General features: G+C 41.4%; 2 protein-coding genes across 5 annotated transcripts in view; one reads left to right on the forward strand and one right to left on the reverse strand.

The window, feature by feature from the left end:
- LOC117522004 overlaps positions 1 to 20,698 on the forward strand; it is a 33,661-nt gene extending 12,963 nt beyond the window's left edge. For 2 of the 4 annotated variants that reach the window (XM_034183371.1, XM_034183372.1), the window contains exons 3-7: positions 12,690 to 12,718; positions 12,811 to 12,880; positions 12,987 to 13,121; positions 13,218 to 13,309; positions 19,863 to 20,698. In XM_034183371.1, the coding sequence (XP_034039262.1) occupies positions 12,690 to 12,718; positions 12,811 to 12,880; positions 12,987 to 13,121; positions 13,218 to 13,309; positions 19,863 to 20,183 (647 nt within the window). In that variant the 3' untranslated portion in view covers positions 20,184 to 20,698. Of the gene's footprint in view, positions 1 to 12,581; positions 12,719 to 12,810; positions 12,881 to 12,986; positions 13,126 to 13,217; positions 13,310 to 19,862 lie in introns of all 4 variants that reach the window. The other 2 variants (XM_034183374.1, XM_034183373.1) reach the window with 2 other exon arrangements.
- sf3a2 (splicing factor 3a, subunit 2) lies at positions 20,537 to 27,934 on the reverse strand. The gene is made up of 7 exons (XM_034183370.1): positions 27,647 to 27,934; positions 27,508 to 27,554; positions 26,220 to 26,329; positions 26,059 to 26,108; positions 21,258 to 21,398; positions 21,116 to 21,184; positions 20,537 to 21,034 (listed from the first exon to the last, which is right to left on the reverse strand). Exons 1-7 carry the CDS (start codon positions 27,842 to 27,844, stop codon positions 20,768 to 20,770), a joined length of 882 nt encoding a protein of 293 aa, XP_034039261.1. The 5' UTR covers positions 27,845 to 27,934; the 3' UTR covers positions 20,537 to 20,767.
- Positions 27,935 to 27,993: the final 59 nt, after the last annotated feature.

Raw genomic sequence — 27,993 nt, forward strand, 5'->3', positions numbered from 1 at the left:
CATCTCCTCCCAGATGGACGTGCCTGAAACACCTCCCTTGGGAGGCGCCCAGGAGCCATCTTTACCAGATGCCCAAACCACCTCAGCTGGCTCCTTTCAACTCAAAGGAGCAGCGACTCTACTCCGAGCCCCCCACGGATGATCGAACTTCTCACCCTATCTCTAAGGGAGACACCAGTCACCCTCTTGAGGAAGCCCATTTCGGCCGATTGTACCCGCGATCTAGTTCTTTCGGTCATGACCCAACACTCATGACAATAGGTGAGAGCAGGAACGAAAACTGACCAGTACATCGAGAGCTTCGCCTTTTGGGTCAGCTAACTTTTCGTCACAACAGTACAGTAGAGCGAATGCAATACCGCCCCTACTGCGCCGATTCTCCGGCCAATCTCACGCTCCATTGTCCCCTCACTCGTGAACAAGACTCTGAGGTACTTGAACTCCTTCACTTGGGACAAGGCCAAAAGATTCAAAGGATTCAAAGAATTTTTATTGTCATATGCACAGAAGAACATGTTCCCTGCACAATGAAATGTGTCTACTGCATTTAACCCATCCTAATTGCCAGTAGGAGCAGAAGTCGCCATTAGGCGCCCGGGGACCAGCTCCAGATGTACATCCCTGCCTTGGTCAAAACAGGGCTGAGCAAACCAACACCGACCCATAACAAACAACACACACACAACACACAACACATAGGCCGGCCCGGTACATAAAACATATATATGAAGCAACACGAGGGAAAAGGAGAAAAAAAAACCCTCATAGCCGCTGCATTACACAGCAGCAATGAGGAAAAAAATCCCCATCAGCACAGAAAAACAATAATCACACAGACAAAAACAAGGACATAGAACGACAACCGAGATTTGAAAAGGTCCAGTTTATCAGAACACTCCGGAGGCAGCCTGTTTGGCGCCGTCAACGGCCTTGTCTGACAATCCTGGAGGGGGAGGGGGCAGCCCTGAGCAGTCCGGAGCAGTCCTGAACACAGTCAACGTCAGAGCTGAAGAAGCTGAGGGGAGGGGGGAAGACCAGGGAGCGAGGCTTAAGTGTTGATCTTCTGAGGAGGTTTTATCACAGCGACCTTGAAGTGCAGCTGTATTTGGGGAAGCCAAATGAATACCCAGATTAGCAGATGCCTGAAAGATTCCAGTTCTGAGAACAGAGTGGCTCTCAATGCATCTGAATGTAGAATGTGGTCTTCACAGACGGTCAGAGCGGGTTTCCAGGGCTGCAATTCTGTTCGAGATATTTTCCAATGCGCGGTTAACCCCCACCGACTGTGCAGCCACTGCCTTCCCAATCGAATCAATCATGTAGGGCAGCCTGGAAGGACCAATCAAAGCTGCTTCCACTTTCTTGATTTTCCGGTAAACCAGCATAGTGCCCGCTCCACACATCAGAAAGCCGGTCACCACCAAGCCGAATATGTACACATCTTCGACGTCTTCGACCACTTCAACAGATCCATTTTTGTCGTTTTCCAGAAGAGCAAAGCTGCAGCCTCACAGACAACACGCCACAGAAGCAGGAACGATAAGGAGGGAGGGAGAAGAGAAAAGTGCGTCCGTCTCGGCCGAGTGCAATCCTGCAAACAGGATTGGTGACAAGGCACAGCCCTGGCGGAAGCCAACCTCCACCGGAAACGAGTCAGACTTACTGCCGAGCACCCGAACACAGATCTCGAATTGCGAGTACAGACATTGGATGGCCCTGAGAAGGGACCCCCTCACTCCATACTCTCGCAGCATCTCCCACAGGTGTATTTCTTGGAATACAACCCCTGGCAAAAATTATGGAATCACCGGCCTCAGAGGATGTTCATTCAGTTGTTTAATTTTGTAGAAAAAAAAGCAGATCACAGACATGACACAAAACTAAAGTCATTTCAAATGGCAACTTTCTGGCTTTAAGAAACACTGTAAGAAATCAGGAACAAAAAATTGTGGCAGTCAGTAATGGTTACTTTTTTAGACCAAGCACAGGGAAAAAAATATGGACTCACTCAATTCTGAGGAATAAATTATGGAATCACCCTGTAAATTTTCATCCCTAAAACTAACACCTGCATCAAATCAGATCTGCTCGTTAGTCTGCATCTAAAAAGGAGTGGTTACACCTTGGAGAGCTCTTGCACCAAATGGACTGACATGAATCATGGCTCCAACATGAGAGATGACAGTTGAAACAAAGGAGAGGATTATCAAACTCTTAAAAGAGGGTAAATCATCACGCAATGTTGCAAAAGATGTTGGTTGTTCACAGTCAGCTGTGTCTAAACTCTGGACCAAATACAAACAACATGGGAAGGTTGTTAAAGGCAAACATACTGGTAGACCAAGGAAGACATCAAAGCGTCAAGACAGAAAACTTAAAGCAATATGTCTCAAAAATCGAAAATGCACAACAAAACAAAAGAGGAACGAATGGGAGGAAACTGGAGTCAACGTCTGTGACCGAACTGTAAGAAACCGCCTAAAGGAAATGGGATTTACATACAGAAAAGCTAAACGAAAGCCATCATTAACACCTAAACAGAAAAAAACAAGGTTACAATGGGCTAAGGAAAGCAATCGTTGACTGTGGATGACTGGATGAAAGTCATATTCAGTGATGAATCTCGAATCTGCATTTGGCAAGGTGATGATGCTGGAACTTTTGTTTGGTGCCGTTCCAATGGGATTTATAAAGATGACTGCCTGAAGAGAACATGTAAATTTCCACAGTCATTGATGATATGGGGCTGCATGTCAGGTAAAGGCACTGGGGAGATGGCTGTCATTACATCATCAATAAATGCACAAGTTTACGTTGATATTTTGGACACTTTTCTTATCCCATCAATTGAAAGGATGTTTGGGGATGAAGAAATCATTTTTCAAGATGATAATGCATCTTGCCATAGAGCAAAAACTGTGAAAACATTCCTTGCAAAAAGACACATAGGGTCAATGTCATGGCCTGCAAATAGTCCGGATCTTAATCCAATTGAAAATCTTTGGTGGAAGTTGAAGAAAATGGTCCATGACAAGGCTCCAACCTGCAAAGCTGATCTGGCAACAGCAATCAGAGAAAGTTGGAGCCAGATTGATGAAGAGTACTGTTTGTCACTCATTAAGTCCATGCCTCAGAGACTGCAAGCTGTTATAAAAGCCAGAGGAAGAACATGTTCCCTGCACAATGAAATGTGTCTACTGCATTTAACCCATCCTAATTGCCAGTAGGAGCAGAAGTCGCCATTAGGCGCCCGGGGACCAGCTCCAGATGTAAATCCCTGCCTTGGTCAACAGCAGGCCTGAGCAAACCAACACCGACCCATAACAAACAACACACACACAACACACAACACATAGGCCGGCCCGGTACATAAAACATATATATGAAGCAACACGAGGGAAAAGGAGAAAAAAAAACCCTCATAGCCGCTGCATTACACAGCAGCAATGAGGAAAAAAATCCCCATCAGCACAGAAAAACAATAATCACACAGACAAAAACAAGGACACAGGACGACAACCGAGATTTGAAAAGGTCCAGTTTATCAGAACACTCCGGAGGCAGCCTGTTTGGCGCCGTCAACGGCCTTGTCTGACAATCCTGGAGGGGGAGGGGGCAGCCCTGAGCAGTCCTGAACACAGTCAACGTCAGAGCTGAAGAAGCTGAGGGGAGGGGGGAAGACCAGGAAGCGAGGCTTAAGTGTTGATCTTCTGAGGAGGTTTTATCACAGCGACCTTGAAGTGCAGCTGTATTTGGGGAAGCCAAATGAATACCCAGATTAGCAGATGCCTGAAAGATTCCACAGTTCTGAGAACAGAGTGGCTCTCAATGCATCTGAATGTAGAATGTGGTCTTCACAGACGGTCAGAGCGGGTTTCCAGGGCTGCAATTCTGTTCGAGATGTTTTCCAATGTGCGGTTAACCCCCGCCGACTGCGCAGCCACTGCCTTTCCAATTGAATCAATCATGTAGGGCAGCCTGGAAGGACCAATCAAAGCTGTTTCCACTTTCTTGATTTTCCGGTAAACCAGCATAGTGCCCACTCCACACATCAGAAAGCCGGTCACCACCAAGCCGAATATGTACACATCTTCGACGTCCTCCACAGAAAGCATGTAAAGGCACATGACCTGCCATCTCCTCCATGAGTCCATCACGTAACCCATCACATGCGTCCCAGCAGGACAGGTCGGGTCCTCCGCCCCCGAATGTCTTGTAGAAAAAATAGTGTCAATTGCGTTCAGAGACCACTTCAACAGATCCATTTTTGTCGTTTTCCAGAAGAGCAAAGCTGCAGCCTCACAGACAACACGCCACAGAAGCAGGAAAGATAAGGAGGGAGGGAGAAGAGAAAAGTGCGTCCATCTCGGCCGAGTGCAAGCTGGCAAAAAAAAAGGCCATATTCCCTACCCGGAGTAGGCAATCCATCGGTTTCCTGCTGAGAACCATGGCCTCAGATTTATAGGTGCTGATCCTCATCCCACCCACTTCACACTCGGCTGCGAACCAATCCAGTGAGTCTTGGAGGTCACCGGCCAATGAAGCCAACAGGACCACATCATCTGCAAAAAGCAGTGATGAGACCCTGATCCCACCAACCAGAAACCCTCCTCCCCCGACTACACCTCGATATCCTGTCCATGAGTATCACAAACAGGATTGGTGACAAGGCACAGCCCTGGCGGAAGCCAACCTCCACCGGAAACGAGTCAGACTTACTGCCGAGCACCCGAACACAGATCTCGAATTGCGAGTACAGACATTGGATGGCCCTGAGAAGGGACCCCCTCACTCCATACTCTCGCAGCATCTCCCACAGGTGTATTTCTTGGAGTACAACCCCTGGCAAAAAATTATGGAATCACCGGCCTCAGAGGATGTTCATTCAGTTGTTTAATTTTGTAGAAAAAAAGCAGATCACAGACATGACACAAAACTAAAGTCATTTCAAATGGCAACTTTCTGGCTTTAAGAAACACTATAAGAAATCAGGAACAAAAAATTGTGGCAGTCAGTAATGGTTACTTTTTTAGACCAAGCAGAGGGAAAAAAAATATGGACTCACTCAATTCTGAGGAATAAATTATGGAATCACCCTGTAAATTTTCATCCCTAAAACTAACACCTGCATCAAATCAGATCTGCTCGTTAGTCTGCATCTAAAAAGGAGTGGTTACACCTTGGAGAGCTCTTGCACCAAGTGGACTGACATGAATCATGGCTCCAACATGAGAGATGTCAGTTGAAACAAAGGAGAGGATTATCAAACTCTTAAAAGAGGGTAAATCATCACGCAATGTTGCAAAAGATGTTGGTTGTTCACAGTCAGCTGTGTCTAAACTCTGGACCAAATACAAACAACATGGGAAGGTTGTTAAAGGCAAACATACTGGTAGACCAAGGAAGACATCAAAGCGTCAAGACAGAAAACTTAAAGCAATATGTCTCAAAAATCGAAAATGCACAACAAAACAAAAGAGGAACGAATGGGAGGAAACTGGAGTCAACGTCTGTGACCGAACTGTAAGAAACCGCCTAAAGGAAATGGGATTTACATACAGAAAAGCTAAACGAAAGCCATCATTAACACCTAAACAGAAAAAAACAAGGTTACAATGGGCTAAGGAAAAGCAATCGTGGACTGTGGATGACTGGATGAAAGTCATATTCAGTGATGAATCTCGAATCTGCATTGGGCAAGGCGATGATGCTGGAACTTTTGTTTGGTGCCGTTCCAATGGGATTTATAAAGATGACTGCCTGAAGAGAACATGTAAATTTCCACAGTCATTGATGATATGGGGCTGCATGTCAGGTAAAGGCACTGGGGAGATGGCTGTCATTACATCATCAATAAATGCACAAGTTTACGTTGATATTTTGGACACTTTTCTTATCCCATCAATTGAAAGGATGTTTGGGGATGAAGAAATCATTTTTCAAGATGATAATGCATCTTGCCATAGAGCAAAAACTGTGAAAACATTCCTTGCAAAAAGACACATAGGGTCAATGTCAGTCCGGATCTTAATCCAATTGAAAATCTTTGGTGGAAGTTGAAGAAAATGGTCCATGACAAGGCTCCAACCTGCAAAGCTGATCTGGCAACAGCAATCAGAGAAAGTTGGAGCCAGATTGATGAAGAGTACTGTTTGTCACTCATTAAGTCCATGCCTCAGAGACTGCAAGCTGTTATAAAAGCCAGAGGTGGTGCAACAAAATATTACTGATGTGTTGGAGCATTCTTTTGTTTTTCATGATTCCATAATTTTTTCCTCAGAATTAAGTGATTCCATATTTTTTTTTCCCTCTGCTTAGTTTAAAAAAGTAACCATTACTGACTGCCACAATTTTTTTTTTTCCTGATTTCTTATAGTGTTTCTTAAAGCCAGAAAGTTGCCATTTGAAATGACTTTAGTTTTGTGTCATGTCTGTGATCTGTTTTTTTTTTCTACAAAATTAAACAACTGAATGAACATCCTCCAAGCCAAATGTGAAGGATTTTACTTTCTTCTCCCACTGCCGCAAAACTTATTCCAGAATTTCCACTTATTTCTAATAAGTACTTCCCTGACAGATAACGTGGCTGACTGTGACATAAGGCAGTCTCCCTTACAGACCATGCACCAGTGGAGTTGTTCATTAAGGCCAATCTGAAAACTGAAAGGAGAGGCAGATGGAGACTAAATATTGGCCTGATGTCGGACTCAACTTTTAAAAATACAATGGAAGATTTAAAAACCTTTTTTGAAATTAACAATGGTAGTACTGAAGAAATAGCTACTGTGTGGGAAGCCTCAAAGGCATATATGAGAAGAAAATATATAGCACAAGCCACTAAAAAGAAAAGAGAGAACGTTACCAGGATTAAAGATTTGGAGAAGGAGATAAAAGATAAGGAATTAGACCTGTCAACAGGGGCGGTCCTGGAGGCGGGGCGGCATCGCAGGGAGGAACCCCTGTCCAAAAAAAAAAAAACGGGTGGGGGGGTTGTCCTGACGGCGGAGTTCGTGGTTACAACGCGCTCAACTTTTGTTCAGAATCAGCTTCTTATCACTGGTAACGACGCGGCTTTCCCCTCACTCATTCCCGCAGCTTCACAGTGCTTTAACGGTCCACAGAGTTCAATAGAGACACAAAGCATGCAGCGAAACGAGACGAGTCATTGGATAAATGCTGGGCTTTGTCCCGCCCATCGGACGCTCAGCGTGTCTGGGGGTCTATGGAGCAGTGGGCGCTCAGCTTCTGCATGATGATTGGATAATCTGTCTGAGGCTGAATCCCTTTTTGATTGACAGCGAAATGAGCGAATCAGCGATCTTTTGGTGTAAACATCCGTGGGAGCATTTTCATTCTGTTCTAAGTTGAACCGGAGACTTTCCTAATCCTCTTAGTGGCATTTTCTTTGTTAAAAACGACTAGCGACAAATCGAGCTTCTTTTTCTGGTGGGTTTTTTTTTTGTAGCTGCTTGTGTTTGGAGACTGACTCTATCACTCTTTCTGACTTCTATCGGATTGTGGGTGTTCTGGACGAAGTTAGTGTTTTCATGGGTGGTGGGGCGGAGGTGGTGGCCACGTTAGTGTGCGCGGGGGGGTAAATCACTCTAGGACCGCCACTGCCTGTCAAAACACTTCTCTAATAAGAAATTTCAAGAAATCAGTAAGCTTACATACTCTTTACATGATATCTATAATAAAAAAGCAGAATAATGTTAATTCTTCCCCCAGTTCTTTCTGCAATACTGCCCCTTACAAAGTACAAACTTCAAGTACAAACTATCCCACCCTTTTAAATTTAATCAAAGTCACAGCAAAAATAATCAAGCCTGGGCCCTGCAAGAACTTCTCTTACAGACAAGATCCGCTCTTACAGAACCCAGAGCAATGGATACAAGCAGTTTTTATACAGGATTACATATGCGTGACAGAGGTGGAGCTTATTTTGAAAAATCCTTCTCTTATTGGCCCCTGTGGGCATTCAAGGGAGGTCCATCCCCCTACCCCAGGCCTGTGCAATAACGGGAGACATATGATTTATAATTGTAACCTAACTCTCTTTATCCTAAGTGGTACAAACTGGTTAAATCCAGTTCTACATGCACATACCAAGAGAGAACAAAGGAAAATGAGAATAAGAATGAAACTAAAAGTATAACCCTAAATGAAATAATTACTTTAATACCAAAACAAGTACAGAAACAAGTACAGAAAACCATAATCATACACAGAAATATATCTAACAATATGCTCGTTATAGGTTGAAAACAACCTTTCATGAAGGCGGGGAAAAAATGGGGAAATTATTAGCCAGACAGGTGAAGGAAAAAATTTTTTGCTAATACCATACCGGTTATAAAACAGGGGGATGCACAATTTTTTGATGCTAAAGATATAAATAGAACATTCCAACAGTATTATGAGAAGTTGTACACATCCTCCATATCTCCTGCACAGTAAAATCACCAGTGTAAAACTAACACTGACAATGTTAAATTAACACCGCCAGTGTACATATGGTCTGACTCATATGTACACTGGCGGTGTTAATTGTACACTGGTGATTTTACTGTGTGGTGCCTCACAAGAAGATATGGAACAGTTTCTTCTTGTAGATGTACCTAAGCTCCCACCGCAGGAAGTAGCTGGTCTGGAATCACTTATAACCATGGACGAAATAAGAAAGGCGATTTTCTCAATGAAAAATGGGAAGTCACCGGGTTATGACGGACTCCCAGTGGAATATTATAAAACCTTTGCAGATATTGTTGTTCCAGTTTTACAAAGGGTGTATCAAGAGATATTTGATAGGGGTCGTGCAGCTCCAACTTTTAACAAAGCTGTAATTTCACTAATTCCCAAAACAAGTAAAGACACAGCTGATCCTTCTAATTTCAGACCTATCAGTCTGCTCAATCTTGACTGTAAGATCCTCACAAAAATCTTAGCGACACATTTACAACTGGTTTAACCGAGCATCATTCATCCCATTCAGGTTAGTTTAATCAAAAATAGAACTTCAACTGATAATGTCCTGAACATGTCCTGTGAGGCTTCATCACAGAGGCGCTTTTGTTCCGCCATCAGCTTTGTGCCGATGAATTTCACTGCAACACTTTTCATGGCAAAATCTTCTGTCACTGGAATGTGCCGAAAAAGTGCTGATGTCCACCTCTTCCACAATTTCTCGGATAGTCACACGATGGTCCCACATCATCACAGCGTTCACTTTGGAATGATCCCGTCATTTCAGCATGTTGATGGCCGCCCGGAGCGCGGCGCGCTCTCCACCACTGTGCGGCTGTCTTTAAACCAGTTGTACCGCTCCTTCATCTGTGTGATGCCCATAGGATCGTGACCGAAAGCCGTCTGAATAATCCGAATGGTTTCCACCTGGCTGTTGCCCAGTTTCTGGCAAAATTTGATGCAGTCGCGCTGCTCCAGTCGTTCCGCCATTTCCTTGCAAAGAAAAAACGACGAGAGACTACACCCATCCTCACACAAAGGCTGCTTACAAGCAAATGACGCAACCGACAGGCGTGAAAAAATTCACGCATGCGCACGAAGGTTCAAGGTTTGCTCATGCAAACACACGTGATTCAAATCCATCAGGTTTTTGAAAAAATAAAAAGGTTGGATACTTTTCTAACAGACCTCGTAAACGTTAGCCCTTTACTTAAAAAAATAAAAACAAATCTTGATAAGTGGGAAAAATTAAAACTAACATTGTGGGGAAAAATTAATGTTAAAAAATGATAATTGCCCCACAGTTCAGCTATGTGGCAATGATGCTACAATTAAGATACCATCCAACATCTTTAGGAAACTGGATGATGCAATATAACATTTCTTATGGGCTGGGAAAAGACCATGAATTAAACTGAGAAAGTTATATGCACATAAAGAGAAGGGAGGGCTGGGCCTGCCAGATCTTAGATTGTATTATTTAGCTTTTTAGATGGCTAAACTAGCAAGATACTGGCAGGCTGCAGAAGATGAAACAGCATGTATGAAGGTAGAAAAAGAGATATGTTCGCCTTTCCATTATTGAAGTATTATCACAAAGGTTGTCTAACATTTAAAACCCAATACTTCTACATTTAAGGGATGTTTGGACCAAAGTACATAAAATGTTTAAACTTACACACACTCTACAAAGATATTCATCATTGTGGAATAATCTGGATGTTTGTCTTGAGAAGAAGCCTGTGTATTGGAAACAATGGCACGCTAAGGGTCTGAGCACCATTAAAGACCTACTTGAAGATGGGGTGTTTTTGTCATATGATAAACTGTTCCAGAAATTTGATCTGGTGGTAAAAGATAACTTTTGGAAATTTTTGCAAATGAGGACTTGCATTACCTCAAAGCCATGCAATATTATTGATAATATGATAAATGATTATATGAAACTTCCACTTGGTAAACGAAAAGCCTCACAATTTTATAAAAGTATTCATTCTTCTCCCAGGATTGACTCTGATCAGCTAAACACATAGATACTATCACACACCATCCAGACTGTATAGGATCTTGGGTGATGATTTGTGTTTGAAATGCAAGGATGAAACTGGTACCTTCCTCCACTGTATGTGGGAATGTGTCTTAATTAGACCCTTTTGGACTCTGATTCTAAATATTTTAAGTGACTGGCTTGGAGCAGAGATTCTCTCAAGTCCAGAGCTCTGTTTGCTGGGGATAGGTCCCAGTTACCTAATATAACCAAAGCTAACTTTTCTGTCATTTCAGTGGGTACAACAACAGCTTGTTGAGTCATCTTAAGACATTGGAAGGCATCAGAAATTCCACAAGTGTGCAATGACTGCAACTGCATCCTATGAATGTATGCTTAGTAGACTGAGTGATGACAGGGAGGAGGGGGTGACCCTTTAGGACAGGTTTTGGAATTACATAAAGGTAAATAATGACCTCCAGTAGGATTTTGGTTCTGTTGTGTTTTCCCCAAGTGGGATTCTGTAATACTGTATACCTCAGCAACATGTCTAGATGATGTACATAGAAGTATTTCAGGTATGGGGGGTATGCATATGTGAAGGTATGAGTGGATATCATCATGTACTCACTATGTTTTGTATTTCTTGCCTATTTTGGGGACAAACGTGTGGAGTCTGTTACTGGAGTCAATTTTTAAGCATATACTACTTGTTCCTGTATGGAGAAACTTGTTTAATTTGCCATGTACCAAGCCTAAGAAAAGTTCAATAAAAACTTGAATTAAAAAAAAAGAATAAGGCTGTAACATAACAACATGTGGACAAAGTCAAGTGCTGTGAATACTTCCTGGATGCACTGTATTTGAGATGAAAATTGGATGTTCAATTACACTAGTCAACACAATTTTCTTGCATGGAGTTTTTCAATGGATTTTGGGTAATTTGGGGGTGCTGAATACAAATCTGGTTAGTTTCACCAATCACGTTTTTAAGATATGAAAACATATTTCTCGTATCAAGCACTGAAGCAAAAGCTGCAGTCTCGCACAACCTCTTCAGCGCCATAAATTATATTACAGCTCTTCATGCACCTTTTCCCAACCTGGTTTAAAAACTATGCTTTTGAAGCTGATTTGTGCATGATTAGAGGTGTCAAACGTGTGAGTGAATGAGCAACTTTTGTATAATTCCATCAATATGGATCATGTAGATTGCAAACAAATGTGATGTGATAGAGGAAATCTGAGCTCAGAGTCACATTCAGCTCTTCACAATTACCCTAAATCAGTTTTCAAAGCCCATTGAGGCAAAAAGAAAAATTTTTTTGACCAGTGTTATTTTCAGTGGGAGATTGACAGAAAAATATCACAACCTCACTGAGACTGCAGAACTGGCACTGTGACAGAACAAACTCAATGCTATTTTTAAGTTTTACAATGAGGAGGAAAAAAACAGCAATCAAATCAGACATTTTATTGAAATGAAATTGTGTCAAATGTCAGGAAGAATTTCACACAGAACACCCAGGGCACTCAGAAACGTGAATACAGTATGATGGGGTGACTTTTGGCCAGACATTGTCCTTTCACCTACACATTAGGGAGACTACAAAGAATGTTCCCCCCCACAGAAATACTGTGAAGATTCCACCAATTCTGTCCAGGACTGATGCAGACACTGCTTCATGCTTTTGCTTAATTTAAATCTGATTATGGTAACGTGTTGCTTTCAACTGATGTCCACTGCAGCACTGGAACAATGTCTGAAACAGGAGTTTTGTTTGTCTGTCTTAAAATTGCCAGCCTGTGAACATGCTCAGTTATGTGGTAGACTCTGTGTGACAAAGCACAAGGTACATAATGTAAGTGACTGATTGAATTTCATTTTGAGATCATGACCATTAACAGACACAGACACACACACACACAAAATCATCATTTACATACTGCTGTCTAGGTCACATTACAACCCTCTGTTAATTATTCTTAGCAAATCAGCCACAAAACTGTCACCACCCCAACGTGCAAAAGTTTGGCTTGTCTACACAACTTAACACTCTTTATCTGGGAACTGAGTAAATCAGGACCAAAATCTCTCTGGTTCAGACTGTTTGCAATGAAATAGAAATAGTAAATGTGAGGCACAGTATACAAATCCAGATTGACTACATGCTTGTTTGGAGTTTTGTTTCTAATTCATTAGAGCACGCTTCCTTAAATCTCCATTTGTCTGTTGCAGAAACGTATGCTACCAAGAATATCCAAGAGGTCAGTTGGAAAAACAACCACCAAGCACCATTTGTCCCATTTCCATAGTCCTACTAAATTTGTTAACGGTTACTTTGCATATGCTCTGGCAGGAAATGAGTCCACCTCGGCCGGGCCCTGAACCCAAAATTTCTGCCAAAGATCCTAGCTTCTCTGAAACGGGTGAGTCACTCCCATCTTCCTCAGATTCTCCACAACAGTCATCCACTTTAGAAGTAAGGTGTGTGATATGCACAACAGATCACAACAATTACCTCATCTCCTTCAGCATACCCATCTAAAACCTTGCCCACCCAGAATCTGAGTGAGACTGAAACTCCCTGGGAGAACATAACGCTCAACCACTGCCTGTTTGTGACCATTACCATCCTGGTGATCACCTCGGGGTTTCACAAACTTCACGGCAAGTACACAAGCCAAGCAAAACCAAAACCAGTGGCTGAAAACTGTTCCCGTTGCCATGTGACTGAATATAGCGTCTCTTAAAAATAATAAACAGAAGCTGTGCATGGGGCACCAGACGAAGTGGAAGAATGTGCAGTGACTGCTCAGCACTCAGGTGCATTACAACACAGACCATGCCCAACAGAGGTAAATGAAGAAAAGTCATTATTTATGCATACACACACACCCACACTTTATTATATATATATATATATATATATATATATATATATATATATATATATATATATATATATATATATATATGTATATATACACGCAGTTGTATGTAAAGGTTTGGGCACCCCTGATGATTTCCATGATTTTCCTTTATAAATCATTGTCTGTTTGGATCAGCAATTTCAGTTAAATATATCATATAGCAGACAAACACGGTGATATTTGAGAAGTGAAATGAAGTTTATAGGATTTACAGAATGTGTGCAATAATTCTTGAAACAAAATTAGGCAGGTGCATAAATTTTGTCATCCCAACAGAAAAAAAAAAAAGATCAATATTTAGTAGATCCTCCTTTTGCAGAAATATCAGCCTCTAAATGCTTCCTATAGCTTCCAGTGAGAGTCTGGATTCTGGTTGAAGGTATTTTGGACCATTCTTCTTTACAAAACATCTCAGGTTGGTTGGTTTCCGAGCATGGACAGCCAACTTAAAATCACACCATAGGTTTTCAATAATATTCAAGTCTGGGGACTGAGATGGCCATTCCACAATGTTGTACTTGTTCCTCTGCATGAATGCCTTAGTAGATTTTGAGCAGTGTTTAGGGTCATTGTCTTGTTGAAAGATCCAGCCCCGGCGCAACTTCAACTTTGTCACTGACTCATGAACATTGTTCTTAAGAATCCTCTGATGTTGACTGAAATCCATGTGACCCTCAACTTTAACAAGATTCCCAGTACCTGCACTGGCCACACAGCCCAACAGCATGATGGAACCACCTCCAAATTTTACTGTAGGTAGCAAGTGTTTTTCTTGGAATGCTGTCTTCTTTTTCACCTTATGTCCAAATAACTCAATTTTAGTTTCATCAGTCCACAGCACCTTATTCCAAAATAAAGCTGGCTTGCCAAATGTACTTTAGCATACCTCAAGCAACTCTGTTTTGGCGTGTGCACAGAAAAGGCTTCCTCTGCATTACAGCATCATACAGCCTCTCTTTGTGCAAAGTGCGCTGTATAGTTGAACGATGCACAGAGACACTATCTGCAGCAAGATCATGTTGTAGGTCTTTTGACCAGGTCTGTGGGTTGACTATGACTGTTCTCACCATCCTTCGCTTCAGCTTATCTGAGATTTTTCTTGGTATGCCACTTCGAGCCTTAACTACAACCCCTGGCGAAAATTATGGAATCACCGGCCTTGGAGGATGTTCATTCAGTTGTTTAATTTTGGAGAAAAAAAAAGCAGATCACAGACATGACACAAAACTAAAGTCATTTCAAATGGCAACTTTCTGGCTTTAAGAAACACTATAAGAAATCAGGAAAAAAAATTGTGGCAGTCAGTAACGGTTACTTTTTTAGACCAAGCAGAGGGAAAAAAATATGGACTCACTCAATTCTGAGGAAAAAATTATGGAATCATGAAAAACAAAAGAACACTCCAACACATCACTAGTATTTTGTTGTACCACCTCTGGCTTTTATAACAGCTTGCAGTCTCTGAGGCATGGACTTAATGAGTGACAAACAGTACTCTTCATCAATCTGGCTCCAACTTTCTCTGACTGCTGTTGCCAGATCAGCTTTGCAGGTTGGAGCCTTGTCATGGACCATTTTCTTCAACTTCCACCAAAGATTTTCAATTGGATTAAGATCTGGACTATTTGCAGGCCATGACATTGACCCTATGTGTCTTTTTGCAAGGAATGTTTTCACAGTTTTTGCTCTATGGCAAGATGCATTATCATCTTGAAAAATGATTTCATCATCCTCAAACATCCTTTCAATTGATGGGATAACAAAATTGTCCAAAAATATCAATGTAAACGTGTGCATTTATTGATGATGTAATGACAGCCATCTCCCCAGTGCCTTTACCTGACATGCAGCCCTATATCATCAATGACTGTGGAAATTTACATGTTCTCTTCAGGCAGTCATCTTTACAAATCTCATTGGAACGGCACCAAACAAAAGTTCCAGCATCATCACCTTGCCCAATGCAGTATTGAGATTCATCACTGAATATGACTTTCATCCAGTCATCCACAGTTCACGATTGCTTTTCCTTAGCCCATTGTAACCTTGTTTTTTTCTGTTTAGGTGTTAATGATGGCTTTCGTTTAGCTTTTCTGTATGTAAATCCCATTTCCTTTAGGCGGTTTCTTACAGTTCGGTCACAGACGTTGACTCCAGTTTCCTCCCATTCGTTCCTCATTTGTTTTGTTGTGCATTTTCGATTTTTGAGACATATTGCTTTAAGTTTTCTGTCTTGACGCTTTGATGTCTTCCTTGGTCTACCAGTATGTTTGCCTTTAACAACCTTCTCATGTTGTTTGTATTTGGTCCAGAGTTTAGACACAGCTGACTGTGAACAACCAACATCTTTTGCAACATTGCGTGATGATTTACCCTCTTTTAAGAGTTTGATAATCCTCTCCTTTGTTTCAATTGACATCTCTCGTGTTGGAGCCATGATTCATGTCAGTCCACTTGCTGCAACAGCTCTCCAAGGTGTGATCACTCCTTTTTAGATGCAGACTAACGAGCAGATCTGATTTGATGCAGGTGTTAGTTTTGGGGATGAAAATTTATAGGGTGATTCCATAATTTATTCCTCAGAATTGAGTAAGTCCATATTTTTTCCCCCTCTGCTTGGTCTAAAAAAGTAACCATTACTGACTGCCACAATTATTTTTCCTGATTTCTTACAGTGTTTCTTAAAGCCAGAAAGTTGCCATTTGAAATGACTTTAGTTTTGTGTCATGTCTGTGATCTGCTTTTTTTCTACAAAATTAAACAACTGAATGACCATCCTCCGAGGCCGGTGATTCCACAATTATTGCCAGGGGTTGTAGTACTGTGCCTGCGGTCTTCCATTTCCTCACTGTGTTGCTCACAGTGGAAAATGACAGCTGAAATCTCTGAGATAGCTTTTTGTATCCTTCCCCTAAACCATGATGTTGAACAATATTTGTTTTCAGGTTTTTGAGAGTTGTTTAGAGGCTCCCATGTTGCCACTCATTAGTGCAACACATCACCTTCACAGAGTTGATCGACAGTCAGACGCCATTGAATGTGAGCATTTTACTCACTCAAGTTGGTTACGACAACAAACTGCAGTCAGGTCAAGATCCCGATAAGGATGAGCATTCAGATGAGCTTCCCTGACACGGTTCCTGACAGTTTCTGCAGAAATTCTTTGGTTCTGCAAATGGTTCTCCAAACCGATTGTTGCAGCAGCTGTCCGGGTGGCTGGTCTCAGACGATCTTGGAGGTGAACATAGTGGATGTGGAGGTCCTGGGCTGGTGTGGTTACATGTGGTCTGCAGTTGTGAGGCCAGATGGATGTACTGACAAATTCTCTGAAACACCTTTGGAGACAGCTTATGGTCGCGAAATGAACATAAACACCTTTGGAGACAGCTTATGGTAGCGAAATGACATTCAATTCACGGGCAATAGCTCGGTGGACATTCCTGCAGTCAGCATGCCAATTGCATGCTCCCTCAAAACTTGTGACATCTGTGGCATTGTGCTGTGTGATAAAACTTTACATTTCAGAGTGGCTTTTATTGTATCCAGCCTAAGGAACACCTGTGGAATAATTTTGCTGTCTAAGCGCAAAAACAAAAGTGTTGCATTTATATTTTTGTTTTATATATGTATATATATATATATATATATATATATACACACACACACACACACACACAGTAGTGTTCAGAATAATAGTAGTGCTATGTGACTAAAAAGATTATACTTATACTAAGGATTATCAAACTCTTAAAAGAGGGTAAATCATCACGCAATGTTGCAAAAGATGTTGGTTGTTCACAGTCTGCTGTGTCTAAACTCTGGACCAAATACAAACAACATGGGAAGGTTGTTAAAGGCAAACATACTGGTAGACCAAGGAAGACATCAAAGCGTCAAGACAGAAAACTTAAAGCAATATGTCTCAAAAATCGAAAAATGCACAACAAAACAAATGAGGAACGAATGGGAGGAAACTGGAGTCAACGTCTGTGACCGAACTGTAAGAAACCGCCTAAAGGAAATGGGATTTACATACAGAAAAGCTAAATGAAAGCCATCATTAACACCTAAACAGAAAAAACAAGGTTACAATGGGCTAAGGAAAAGCAATCGTGGACTGTGGTTGACTGGATGAAAGTCATATTCAGTGATGAATCTCGAATCTGCATTGGGCAAGGTGATGATGCTGGATCTTTTGTTTGGTGCTGTTCCAATGAGATTCATAAAGATGACTGCCTGAAGAGAACATGTAAATTTCCAGTCATTGATGATATGGGGCAGCATGTCAGGTAAAGGCACTGGGGAGATGGCTGTCATTACATCATCAATAAATGCACAAGTTTACGTTGATATTTTGGACACTTTTCTTATCCCATCAATTGAAAGGATGTTTTGGGATGATGAAATCATTTTTCAAGATGATAATGCATCTTGCCATAGAGCAAAAACTGTGAAAACATTCCCTGCAAAAAGACACATAGGGTCAATGTCATGGCCTGCAAATAGTCCGGATCTTAATCCAATTGAAAATCTTTGGTGGAAGTTGAAGAAAATGGTCCATGACAAGGCTCCAACCTGCAAAGCTGATCTGGCAACAGCAGTCAGAGAAAGTTGGAGCCAGACTGATGAAGAGTACTGTTTGTCACTCATTAAGTCCATGCCTCAGAGACTGCAAGCTGTTATAAAAGCCAGAGGTGGTGCAACAAAATACTAGTGATGTGTTGGAACATTCTTTTGTTTTTCATGATTCCATAATTTTTTCCTCAGAATTGGGTGATTCCATATTTTTTCCCTCTGCTTGGTCTAAAAAAGTAACCATTACTGACTGCCACAATTTTTTTTCCTGATTTCTTATAGTGTTTCTTAAAGCCAGAAAGTTGCCATTTGAAATGACTTTAGTTTTGTGTCATGTCTGTGATCTGCTTTTTTTCTACAAAATTAAACAACTGAATGAACAAACTCCGAGGCCGGTGATTCCATAATTTTTGCCAGGGGTTGTACAACTAAATACTAGTTTAGTGATTCACAGGATTGCTAAAAAAAGCAGTTTGAACATAATAGTTTTGAGTTTGTAGCGTCAACAGCAGATGCTACTATTATTGTGAACACCCCCTTTTCTTTTCTTTTTTACTAATCGCCCAATTTCATAGCCTTAAGAGTGTGCATATCATGAATGCTTGGTCTTGTTGGATTTGTGAGAATCTACTGAATCTACTGGTACCTTGTTTCCCATGTAACAATAAGAAATACGAGGTCTGTTAAGTAAAAGTATCGGACCTTTTTATTTTTTGCAAAAACCTGATGGATTTGAATCAGGTGTGCTTGCATGAGCCAACCTTGAACCTTCGTGCGCATGCGTGAACTTTTTCACGCCTGTCGATTGCGTCATTTCCTGGTAAGCAGCCTTTGTGTGGGACGTGTGCAGTGCACTCGGCGGATTTTCATTTAAAGGAAAAAGACGGAACGACTGGAGCAGCGCCGCATCAAATTTTGCCAGAAACTGGGCGACAGCCAGGTGAAAACCATTTGGAAGATTCAGACGGCTTTCGGTGACGATGCTATGGGCATCACACAGATTAAGGAGCAGTACAACCGGTTTAAAGACGTCCGCACAATGGTGGAGAGCGAGCCGCATTCCGGTCAGCCATCAACATGCTGAAATGACCAGATCATTTCCAAAGTGAATGCTGTGGTGATGCAGGACCGTCGTGTGACTATCCGAGAAATTGCGGAAGAGGTGGACATGAGCACTTTTTCGGTATATTCCACTGTGACAGAAGATTTGGCCATGAAAAGATTGGTGGTGAAATTCATGCTGCTGTTGACGGCAGCGCAAAAGCGCCTCTGTGTTGGAAGTCTCACAGGACATGCTGTGACATACCCACCTCTTCCACAATTTCTTGGATAGTCACACGACTGAAAAGTCACCGAAAGCCGTCTGAATCTTCCGAATGGTTTCCACCTGGCTGTCACCCAGTTTCTGGCAAAATTTGATGCGGCGCTGCTCCAGTCGTTCCGTCTTTTTCCTTTAAATGAAAATCCGCCGAGCGCACTGCACACGTCCCACACAAAGGCTGCTTACCAGAAAATGATGCAATCGACAGGTGTAAAAAAGTTCACGCATGCGCACGAAGGTTCAAGGTTTGCTCATGTAAGCACACGTGATTCAAATCCATCAGGTTTTTGCAAAAAATAAAAAGGTCAGATACTTTTCTAACAGACCTCGTATACTCAAAACCTGGATTAATCTTTTTAGTCACATAGCACTACTATTATTCTGAACACTACTGTATATGTATATATGAGGACTGATGGACTCAGTGCAACATGAATTACAACTTTTTAATTTGCAGACTGAGCTGTATTTGTTTATTTGATCATAAAAATCAAGATAAATTAACATTGACACTGGTTCGAAGCAACTGTTTTTTTTGGGGGGGGGGGGGGGGTTTTGTTTGTTTTTTACACCATTCTACAGCTTGAACCATCCTTATGGGACGTAATGATCTGGTGGCTGCCAGACCTTGATGATGAAGACGATGAGGATAAGGACCGCGTCAAGTCAAAGAGAAGAACTACACACACATCAAGTCATCTTAGAAAGAAACCACAACCCAACAAAAATCTCATGAAGCAAGCAGACGTGAAATTAAAGAACCATAGAGCTAAGAAGATTAAGACTGAAGAACTCATAAGCAAGAAAAAAGGCCAACACAGAAAGGCAACTAATGTGGAAGATCAAGTTTATAAAAAGGAAGTACCGGTGAAGAAAAAGCTGGTGAAAAAAGACCCAATATAATTCTTGTGGATCAGTGGATGTTTGTTTTAAACACCAACGTAAAACTGCCACGGCTTTGCTACACTCAATGGTTTTATGTGATGAATCTGATTTCTGTCTAGCCGTTAACAATATACTTCTATAAATCAGTTTTAAAATGTCCATCTGATCTGGTCTTTAGGAATCTTGTGCATAGAAAGATTCAACCGCTTTCCATCCTGCCAATCCAGTGACAAGCAGGCTTTGCACTTTATACGCTCTCTCAGACTTCAGTGAGTCCCTTTTCCTCTGCAAGGTTTTTTTTTTTTTTTTTTTGCAGTTATCAAAATACATCAATAAATTTTCTTTTGCGCAAACAGACCGAGACACGGGCATTTCTCTCCATATCATTTAATTGCAAAACCAGAATTTTAATAGCTGGTCTATTTCTGACCAAAACCAACTGTTATTAATGAAACATTCATACAAAACCATGTGGTTACATTTATGCTGTTCCAATTCAAGACTTCCCTGAAGATTTAAAAAAAAAAAAAAAAGGCAAAAAAAATGTCTAAAACCTACTAAACATGAACCTTTTAACATTTGTAAAAATGTAGGGGAGGGGGTCAGTTATTGGATACAACAATGCCTTCGGGAGGCGGTGGCCTCATTGGCATTGGGGGCAGGGCCATCTGACTGGGTATCTGTGCGGTACCTGGGGCACCAGGAGGAAGAGGAGGGACAGACATTCCTCCAGGTGGGGGAGGGGGCATATTCTCATGAGTTGTGACACCACTCGTAAGAGGAGGGGCGCGTTTCACACCTGCTGGAGGGACTGGTCCAGTGGCCTGAGAAATGGCTTTCTCCAGTTTGAAATGAAACTGCAGGAAGAACTGACAGGAAAAGAAAGACTTGTTAAATCACAGATTTCTCAAATGGAAACAAACAGATTTACACTGTAAATGCCTCAATACCTGCTTAGTTTCCCTGTTCCAGTGTGTCCAGAAACGGTTCTCTGCTTTATCAATTTCTCTACTCGGGACCTAAAAGTGCAACGATTTTTCAGAGTATGAAGAAAAGTTTTAAAGTGCAACAGACAGGAGAGCCCCCACTCACCTTGAAGGCAATCGTCTCATATGGCTCAGCAGCCAAAAGCAAATACTGCCAGCGTCGATCAGGGGGCTCAATGCGCTGTTCATAAGCAGACATGAAACGATGCCTGGGCCCAATTCCTTCAGCAACCTCTGGGTAATCAATCTAACAAAAAACAAAGCAAAAAAGGGAAAAAAGGTAGTGATAAATTTTGCTTTTGAAAGTACTATCTCAAAAATGATACAGACAGCATTTAATGTGGCATTATTACAAGTGAGATCATTTGTGTGAAATGGCTTCAGGACAAAGCAAAAACTTCTAACTACCACTACCACTGTCCAGCAGGGTAGTGACAAACTATGCTGCAGTTGGGCAAAGGAAAAGGACAGTGGGAAGGCAGCAGGAGAGAGAAAAGTTTAGAAGTGCTTAAGTAAATGTCACAACTTTTGAGTGTTGGCAGTATGAATGGTGAAGGGAGAGTTTGCTGATATTACAGAGCGGAGTACATACAGTACTGTGTGTAGAGGTAGCAAGGACAGGAAAACAAGAGGTGAGATCAAACTGTTCTACCATAAGGGTGAGAGACAGCAGAAATGGAATAGAGGTGTAATCTTGAAGGAAGAGTTGGCACTGGAGAAGTGATGAGTGTGAAAACAGAACTTGAAGGGATGAGGATGTGTGCCAACATTACATATGCCCCACAAATGGAGTGTGAGATATACTCAACAAAAATATAAATGCAACACTTTTGGTTTTGCTCCCATTTTGTATGAGATGAACTCAAAGATCTAAAACTTTTTCCACATACACAATATCACCATTTCTCTCAAATATTGTTCACAAACCAGTCTAAATCTGTGATAGTGAGCACTTCTCCTTTGCTGAGATAATCCATCCCACCTCACAGATGTGCCATACCAAGATGCTGATTAGACACCATGATTAGTGCACAGGTGTGCCTTAGACCGCCCACAATAAAAGGCCACTCTGAAAGGTGCAGTTTTATCACACAGCACAATGCCACAGATGTCGCAAGATTTGAGGGAGCGTGCAGTTGGCATGCTGACAGCAGGAATGTCAACCAGAGCTGTTGCTCGTGTATTGAATGTTCATGTCTCAACCATAAGCCGTCTCCAAAGTCGTTTCAGAGAATTTGGCAGTACATCCAACCAGCCTCACAACCGCAGACCACGTGTAACCACACCAGCCCAGGACCTCCACATCCAACATGTTCACCTCCAAGATCGTCTGAGACCAGCCACTCGGACAGCTGCTGAAACAATCGGTTTGCATAACCAAAGAATTTCTGCACAAACTGTCAGAAACCGTCTCAGGGAAGCTCATCTGCATGCTCGTCGTCCTCATCGGGGTCTCGACCTGACTCCAGTTCGTCGTCGTAACTGACTTGAGTGGGCAAATGCTCACATTCACTGGCATTTGGCACGTTGGAGAGGTGTTCTCTTCACGGATGATGCGAAGGAGATGTGTTGCACTGCATGAGGCAAATGGTGGTCACACCAGATACTGACTGGTATCCCCCCCGCAATAAAACAAAACTGCACCTTTCAGAGTGGCCTTTTATTGTGGGCAGTCTAAGGTACACCTGTGCACTAATCATGGTGTCTAATCACCATTTTGGTATGCCACACCTGTGAGGTGGGATGGATTATCTCAGCAAAGAAGAAGTGCTCACTATCACAGATTTCGACTGGTTTGTGAACAATATTTGAGGGAAATGGTGATATTATGTATGTGGAAAAAGTTTTAGATATTTGAGTTCATCTCATACAAAATGGGAGCAAAACCAAAAGTGTTGCGTTTATATTTTTGTTGAGTATAGATGAGACAGCTTTCTGGAGTGAGTTAGATGAGGTCGTAGATATTGCACGCAATACAGAAAAGGCGCTGATTGGAGAAGATGTCAACAGCCACGAAAGTGAAGGGAACAGAGGGGATGAGATATTGGACAGATACAGTGCTGAGAGGAAGGTGGAAGCACAGATGATGGAGTCTGAATAAAGGATGGAAAAGACTGTTGAAAAAATGTATTTTAAAACGACAGATGACAGGAAAACGTAAGAGTGGAGGAAACTACACAGGTAGGCTATATCCTATGCAGAAGATGCTTCATGAAAAAGATTAGAGAATGTAAAGTGGTGGCAGGGAAGAATGTAGCGAGACAGCATTGGATGTTTTCTCAGACGTATTTGGAAGTGAAGAAAAGGAAGCGAGTGAGGCCTCAACCAAGGGTCATATGGTGGAAGATGGAGGAATCCTGTTGCAGAGTTTCAACAACAGAAATATGCACCTCCACATTACACAAAGTCTTTATGGAAACCTGGTGGACTTTGACCACAGATGATTGAATTGCTATTACATTTCTCAGACTGCCCGTTCAAATTGGATTTACAGCATATTTGATTCAAATCTGATCTCACAGACTGACTGTCTGCTATATATAGCAAGTGACCATATCAGATTTCTGTGTCCTTACTGGTCTTCGTCTACCTCTAATCCACACTGGCTGCTATAGTAATGAAAGTCACACACGTCAGTCACATGACTGTTGTTCACTGTGATAACTGCAGCTACACAGAGCTCCAACTCGCAGGATATTGATTATAATCAAAACTGGTGAGTTTATACTTATATATTTTTAAAATTATGTTATAAAAACAACAGATATGCTGTCAGGCAGAGGTGGGATGAAGTCACAATCAAGTCACTTTCAAGTCATGAATCAGCAAGTCCCAAGTCAAGTCTCAAGTCATAATGGCCACCGATTGTTTGCAAGCTGACTTGAGACTTGACTTGGGAATTGCAGATTGAGGACTTGAGAATTACTTGATGGTGACTTTGTCCCACCTCTGCTGTCAGGTAAGAGACTGATCAGTCAAACAAGCCATTAAAGAAAAGGAAAAAAAATACTCATACATATGCACACACACACACAAAAGTCCAAACTGAATGTGCACTGTCTCATCTAAAAACGGTCACACACAATGCAGTGTGTAATAACCAGTGGTGGATACAGCTAACCGAAAAGTTATTTTCGATAACCGCTTATCCTCTAACTGGAAATCAACCTTTAGCAAAAGTTACAGCTAACTGCTAACTTTTAGTATTGACTTGGCTAAGGATAAGCCAGTTTTGAATTTAAGCACCACAGGAGCTTCTGAGTAAATTCAAAGGCAATCACAAACCCAAAACAAACAAAGAGCTAGAGCTTTTGTCTTTATGCACCCTGCCCGCTGCTGTAAGGAAGTGTCACTTACTTTTCACACAGAACAACACAGACAGTGGCAGGAGACATCAAAAGCAAGGCATTTGTCACTCATGGTTTCATTCAGAAACAAAACTAATTCTGGACAGCTTATTGACATTAACGCCAACTCTGTCATTTTTACAAAGTGAAAATATCACACATATCTTTTAAAGTAATGCGCTAATTCTGAAGGTTTGAGCGTTAACCAACACACGCACCAAACATCATTATGGGAAATTAGTATCCTTTCAATCACTCCCTCCCCATCAAATGCATAGAATGCTACCATCTACTGGATGGGATGGGAGTGTGAATAGTGACAAACGTGTGATCGTTGTTACTATGCCTTTTTTGTAAGTCCCTTCGGCTGCTCCCTTGTTTGCACTCGGGGTTGCCACAGCAAATCCAAGGTGGATCTGCATGTTGATTTGGCACAGGTTTTACGCTGGATGCCCTTCCTGACGCAACTCCACATTACATGGAGAAATGTGGCAGGGGTGGGATTTGAACCCAGAACCTTCTGAACTGAAACCAAGCGCATTAACCACTTGGCCACCACCCCTGCTTTACAAATGAAAAAAAAAATGTCATATTCACAAACACACATTTATTTGTAAAAACTAACACATTTTTTCATTTGTAAAAAATTTTTTTTAAAAAAGCCATTTGCAAAACTGAAAATTCTGTTTGTGAAGTGTGACTCAGTACAACGAATAGCGACCAATGATGCTCGAACTAGCAGGAGTGTGAATCTTTCAATATCCAGGGGTGTGAGTGGCAAATTGAAATTGCATTTCAGCATACAAATTTGGGTAAGAAGAATACATGATTTCAACAAAATAAACTGTTTAATCAACCACATTTCAAAATTTATGTGAACAAAACAAGGTAAAAACGTAAGCTATATTAACTGATTCAAGTAGTAAAAAGTCAAACTTTGAGTAATCAAAACTGTCAGTCAAATGTACTATCACATCATGTGCCAGTACTTCACAGTACTTCATTCAATACCAATTAAAATCTCAGGCCTGTAGCCACGATCTGAAATGAGGGGGTTCTGTTTTGGTGAAATTAGATTTTTGTAAGCCATTCAAGGCCCCCAGAAAATTTGGGGGTTTTGATGTCCAGGGATGCATTCTGGAGGTTTTTTTATGACTATTTTCTCACCCGATCTCCCCAATTTAGTTGTTCTGCTTAATGTGTGTTGTAGTTGTATTTTCATTTGCACATTTTCACCTTTATCCCAAACTGATATCATATCCTACATGTTTGTTTGATAAGATTGCTAACCAGAAGAGCCGTAGTCATTTTCATATTTGTGGCTTTCCTCATCCTACCTAACCTGATTTTAAGCTAGAATCCTAAACAGACCCAATAATGCTCAACCTTAGACATTAATACCACTCATCATCAAATACCACTCCTATTGATTGTAGCCCAATGTACAAAAGTAACAAATTACAACCAGCAGTAAATCTACATTTTCCCAACTGTAACCTTTTAAGTTATGCTGACATTATTTTAGCATTACCACCTTCTAAATTAACACATATTGCAAACCTGGAAAAGTAGAGATTGTTGTCCAGTCTCTGGGTCCCTCTGTTTGGTAACTGTAAAGTAGAAAAATAAAAAGACAGCACATTAAAGCAACTCGCAGCATGCAGTGGCATTACTATAATGAAAAATGTCTGCACAAATACATGACTACCTGAGCAGCCTACCTTTGTATCCTGGTCGACCAATTTTGACAAACTTCTTCACTTCAACCTTCACTTTCTCTGGAGCTGGCTGAGCTGGAGCTTCTTTTGCCTCTTTGGCTGCTCTCCGTGCTCTATAGCAAAAACAATAGCCAATTTGTCACAGTTAATCAAGTAATTGGTTCAACAGATGTTTAAATACAGTGGAATCATGTATATCTGAATCCGAAGCCACTTCTTACGAAATTTTGAGGTACGTGTCACACAGGCCCCAACATCTGCATAATAGCAGCTGATAGGTTCTAACTGAATTTTAGGCAAAAAGTTTGGATGAAGACAGATGGGAGAAGGCTCACAGAATCTCACCATTCCTTCCAAGAATTCCAATTGTCCACTTTCCACAGATGGAAAGTGGACAAATTAGGTACGTTATTAAAAAAAAAGTTAAAGGAACTGTAACAGAAATGGTATGGTTGGAAAAAGCCTACAGAGACCTTCAAAATGGTGTTTAAATATTTGATCTATGTCACATATGAAGAAAGTCATAAGCATTTGAAGGTCGAAAGATCTTGGTAATTTACGTCTGTGTGCTTAAGGGAAAAACACCAGAAAGCTGTGATTGGTGTCTCATTGTTTACATTTCAAAATGATGGTACTCTGTTAAACCTCATTATTATATCATTTAAATTTGTGATTTGCAACGATCCGCCATGTAAACACTGTTTTCTGACAGTAGTTTCCAAGCTAAAAAAAAGAAACAGCTATGTCACCATGTTCGCAGTCTCGCCGTCTTGACATCAGTGTTGCGGATCAAAAAATATGCATGCGAAGGCTTCGATCACCACCAAACTTCACAGAAAGGTACATAGTCACACAAATTACATGTTCTATATTATTTGAAAACCAATCTTACTCACCTTTACGATGTTTGTGTTTTTATGTTCACCCTTATGTTTCTGACGCAAATTTTCAATTCAATTTTTTAATTCACTTTTTCATGGAATTTCCTAACTTCTACTCGTCACAGGAATACCGTTTAAAAACGAGGTTGCAGGGGGGATTTCATCTACGTCATCAAACAGGGAGATTCCCGGTTGTCAAAAAATAAATGCATTCCTCGAAGTACAAACTCAGCACTACTGCCTGGAAAGTCTCGCAAGCCAGGTGCAGCTGATACCGCCACAGCAGCACACGCCATATTTAGGTCATACGCGCGTACCTAGACAAATCACAATATGGCTAAAAGATAACACAGAAACAGCTTTAGGATGTGCAAATATGAGAACTGCAGTTCAACAAGTTTGAGACTTACAAATTGGTTTGATGTTTCTTTCCTTGAGTATGAGCCAGGTAGCTGCCCTGTAACCAAAGTAATCATTATTTGAAAAAAAACGGAAAGCATACATAGTTCAGAAAATATAAATCACAAATTTCAGGATGTGGCTCCTCACCTCATTATTATGAAGTGTCAGACAAAGTTTGCACTCATATGATCCTAAGTGGTTCTTCATAAAGTATGGGTCCTTGTTAATGTCAATGGTCTCAAGAGCAAGCTGACGTAACCGTTCTCGCCTATCACGGTTACTCTCAGAGGCAGATGCCACCCCACCGCTACCCGTCTTACCACCAGCTCTGTGCTGGAAATCCATCTTTGTGGGACAATGGACTCAGACAGACACACTGATACCTGTTTATCCAGTTGGCCCCCGAAAATTATAAAGACACAACCACCTGCTTTCCTGAAAACAGAAAGAAAACTTGCATTACTATCAAATAAAAAAAATGGAAATATACCACA

This window comes from Thalassophryne amazonica, chromosome 12 (genome assembly GCF_902500255.1).
Source record: "Thalassophryne amazonica chromosome 12, fThaAma1.1, whole genome shotgun sequence".
Lineage (NCBI taxonomy): Eukaryota > Metazoa > Chordata > Actinopteri > Batrachoidiformes > Batrachoididae > Thalassophryne > Thalassophryne amazonica.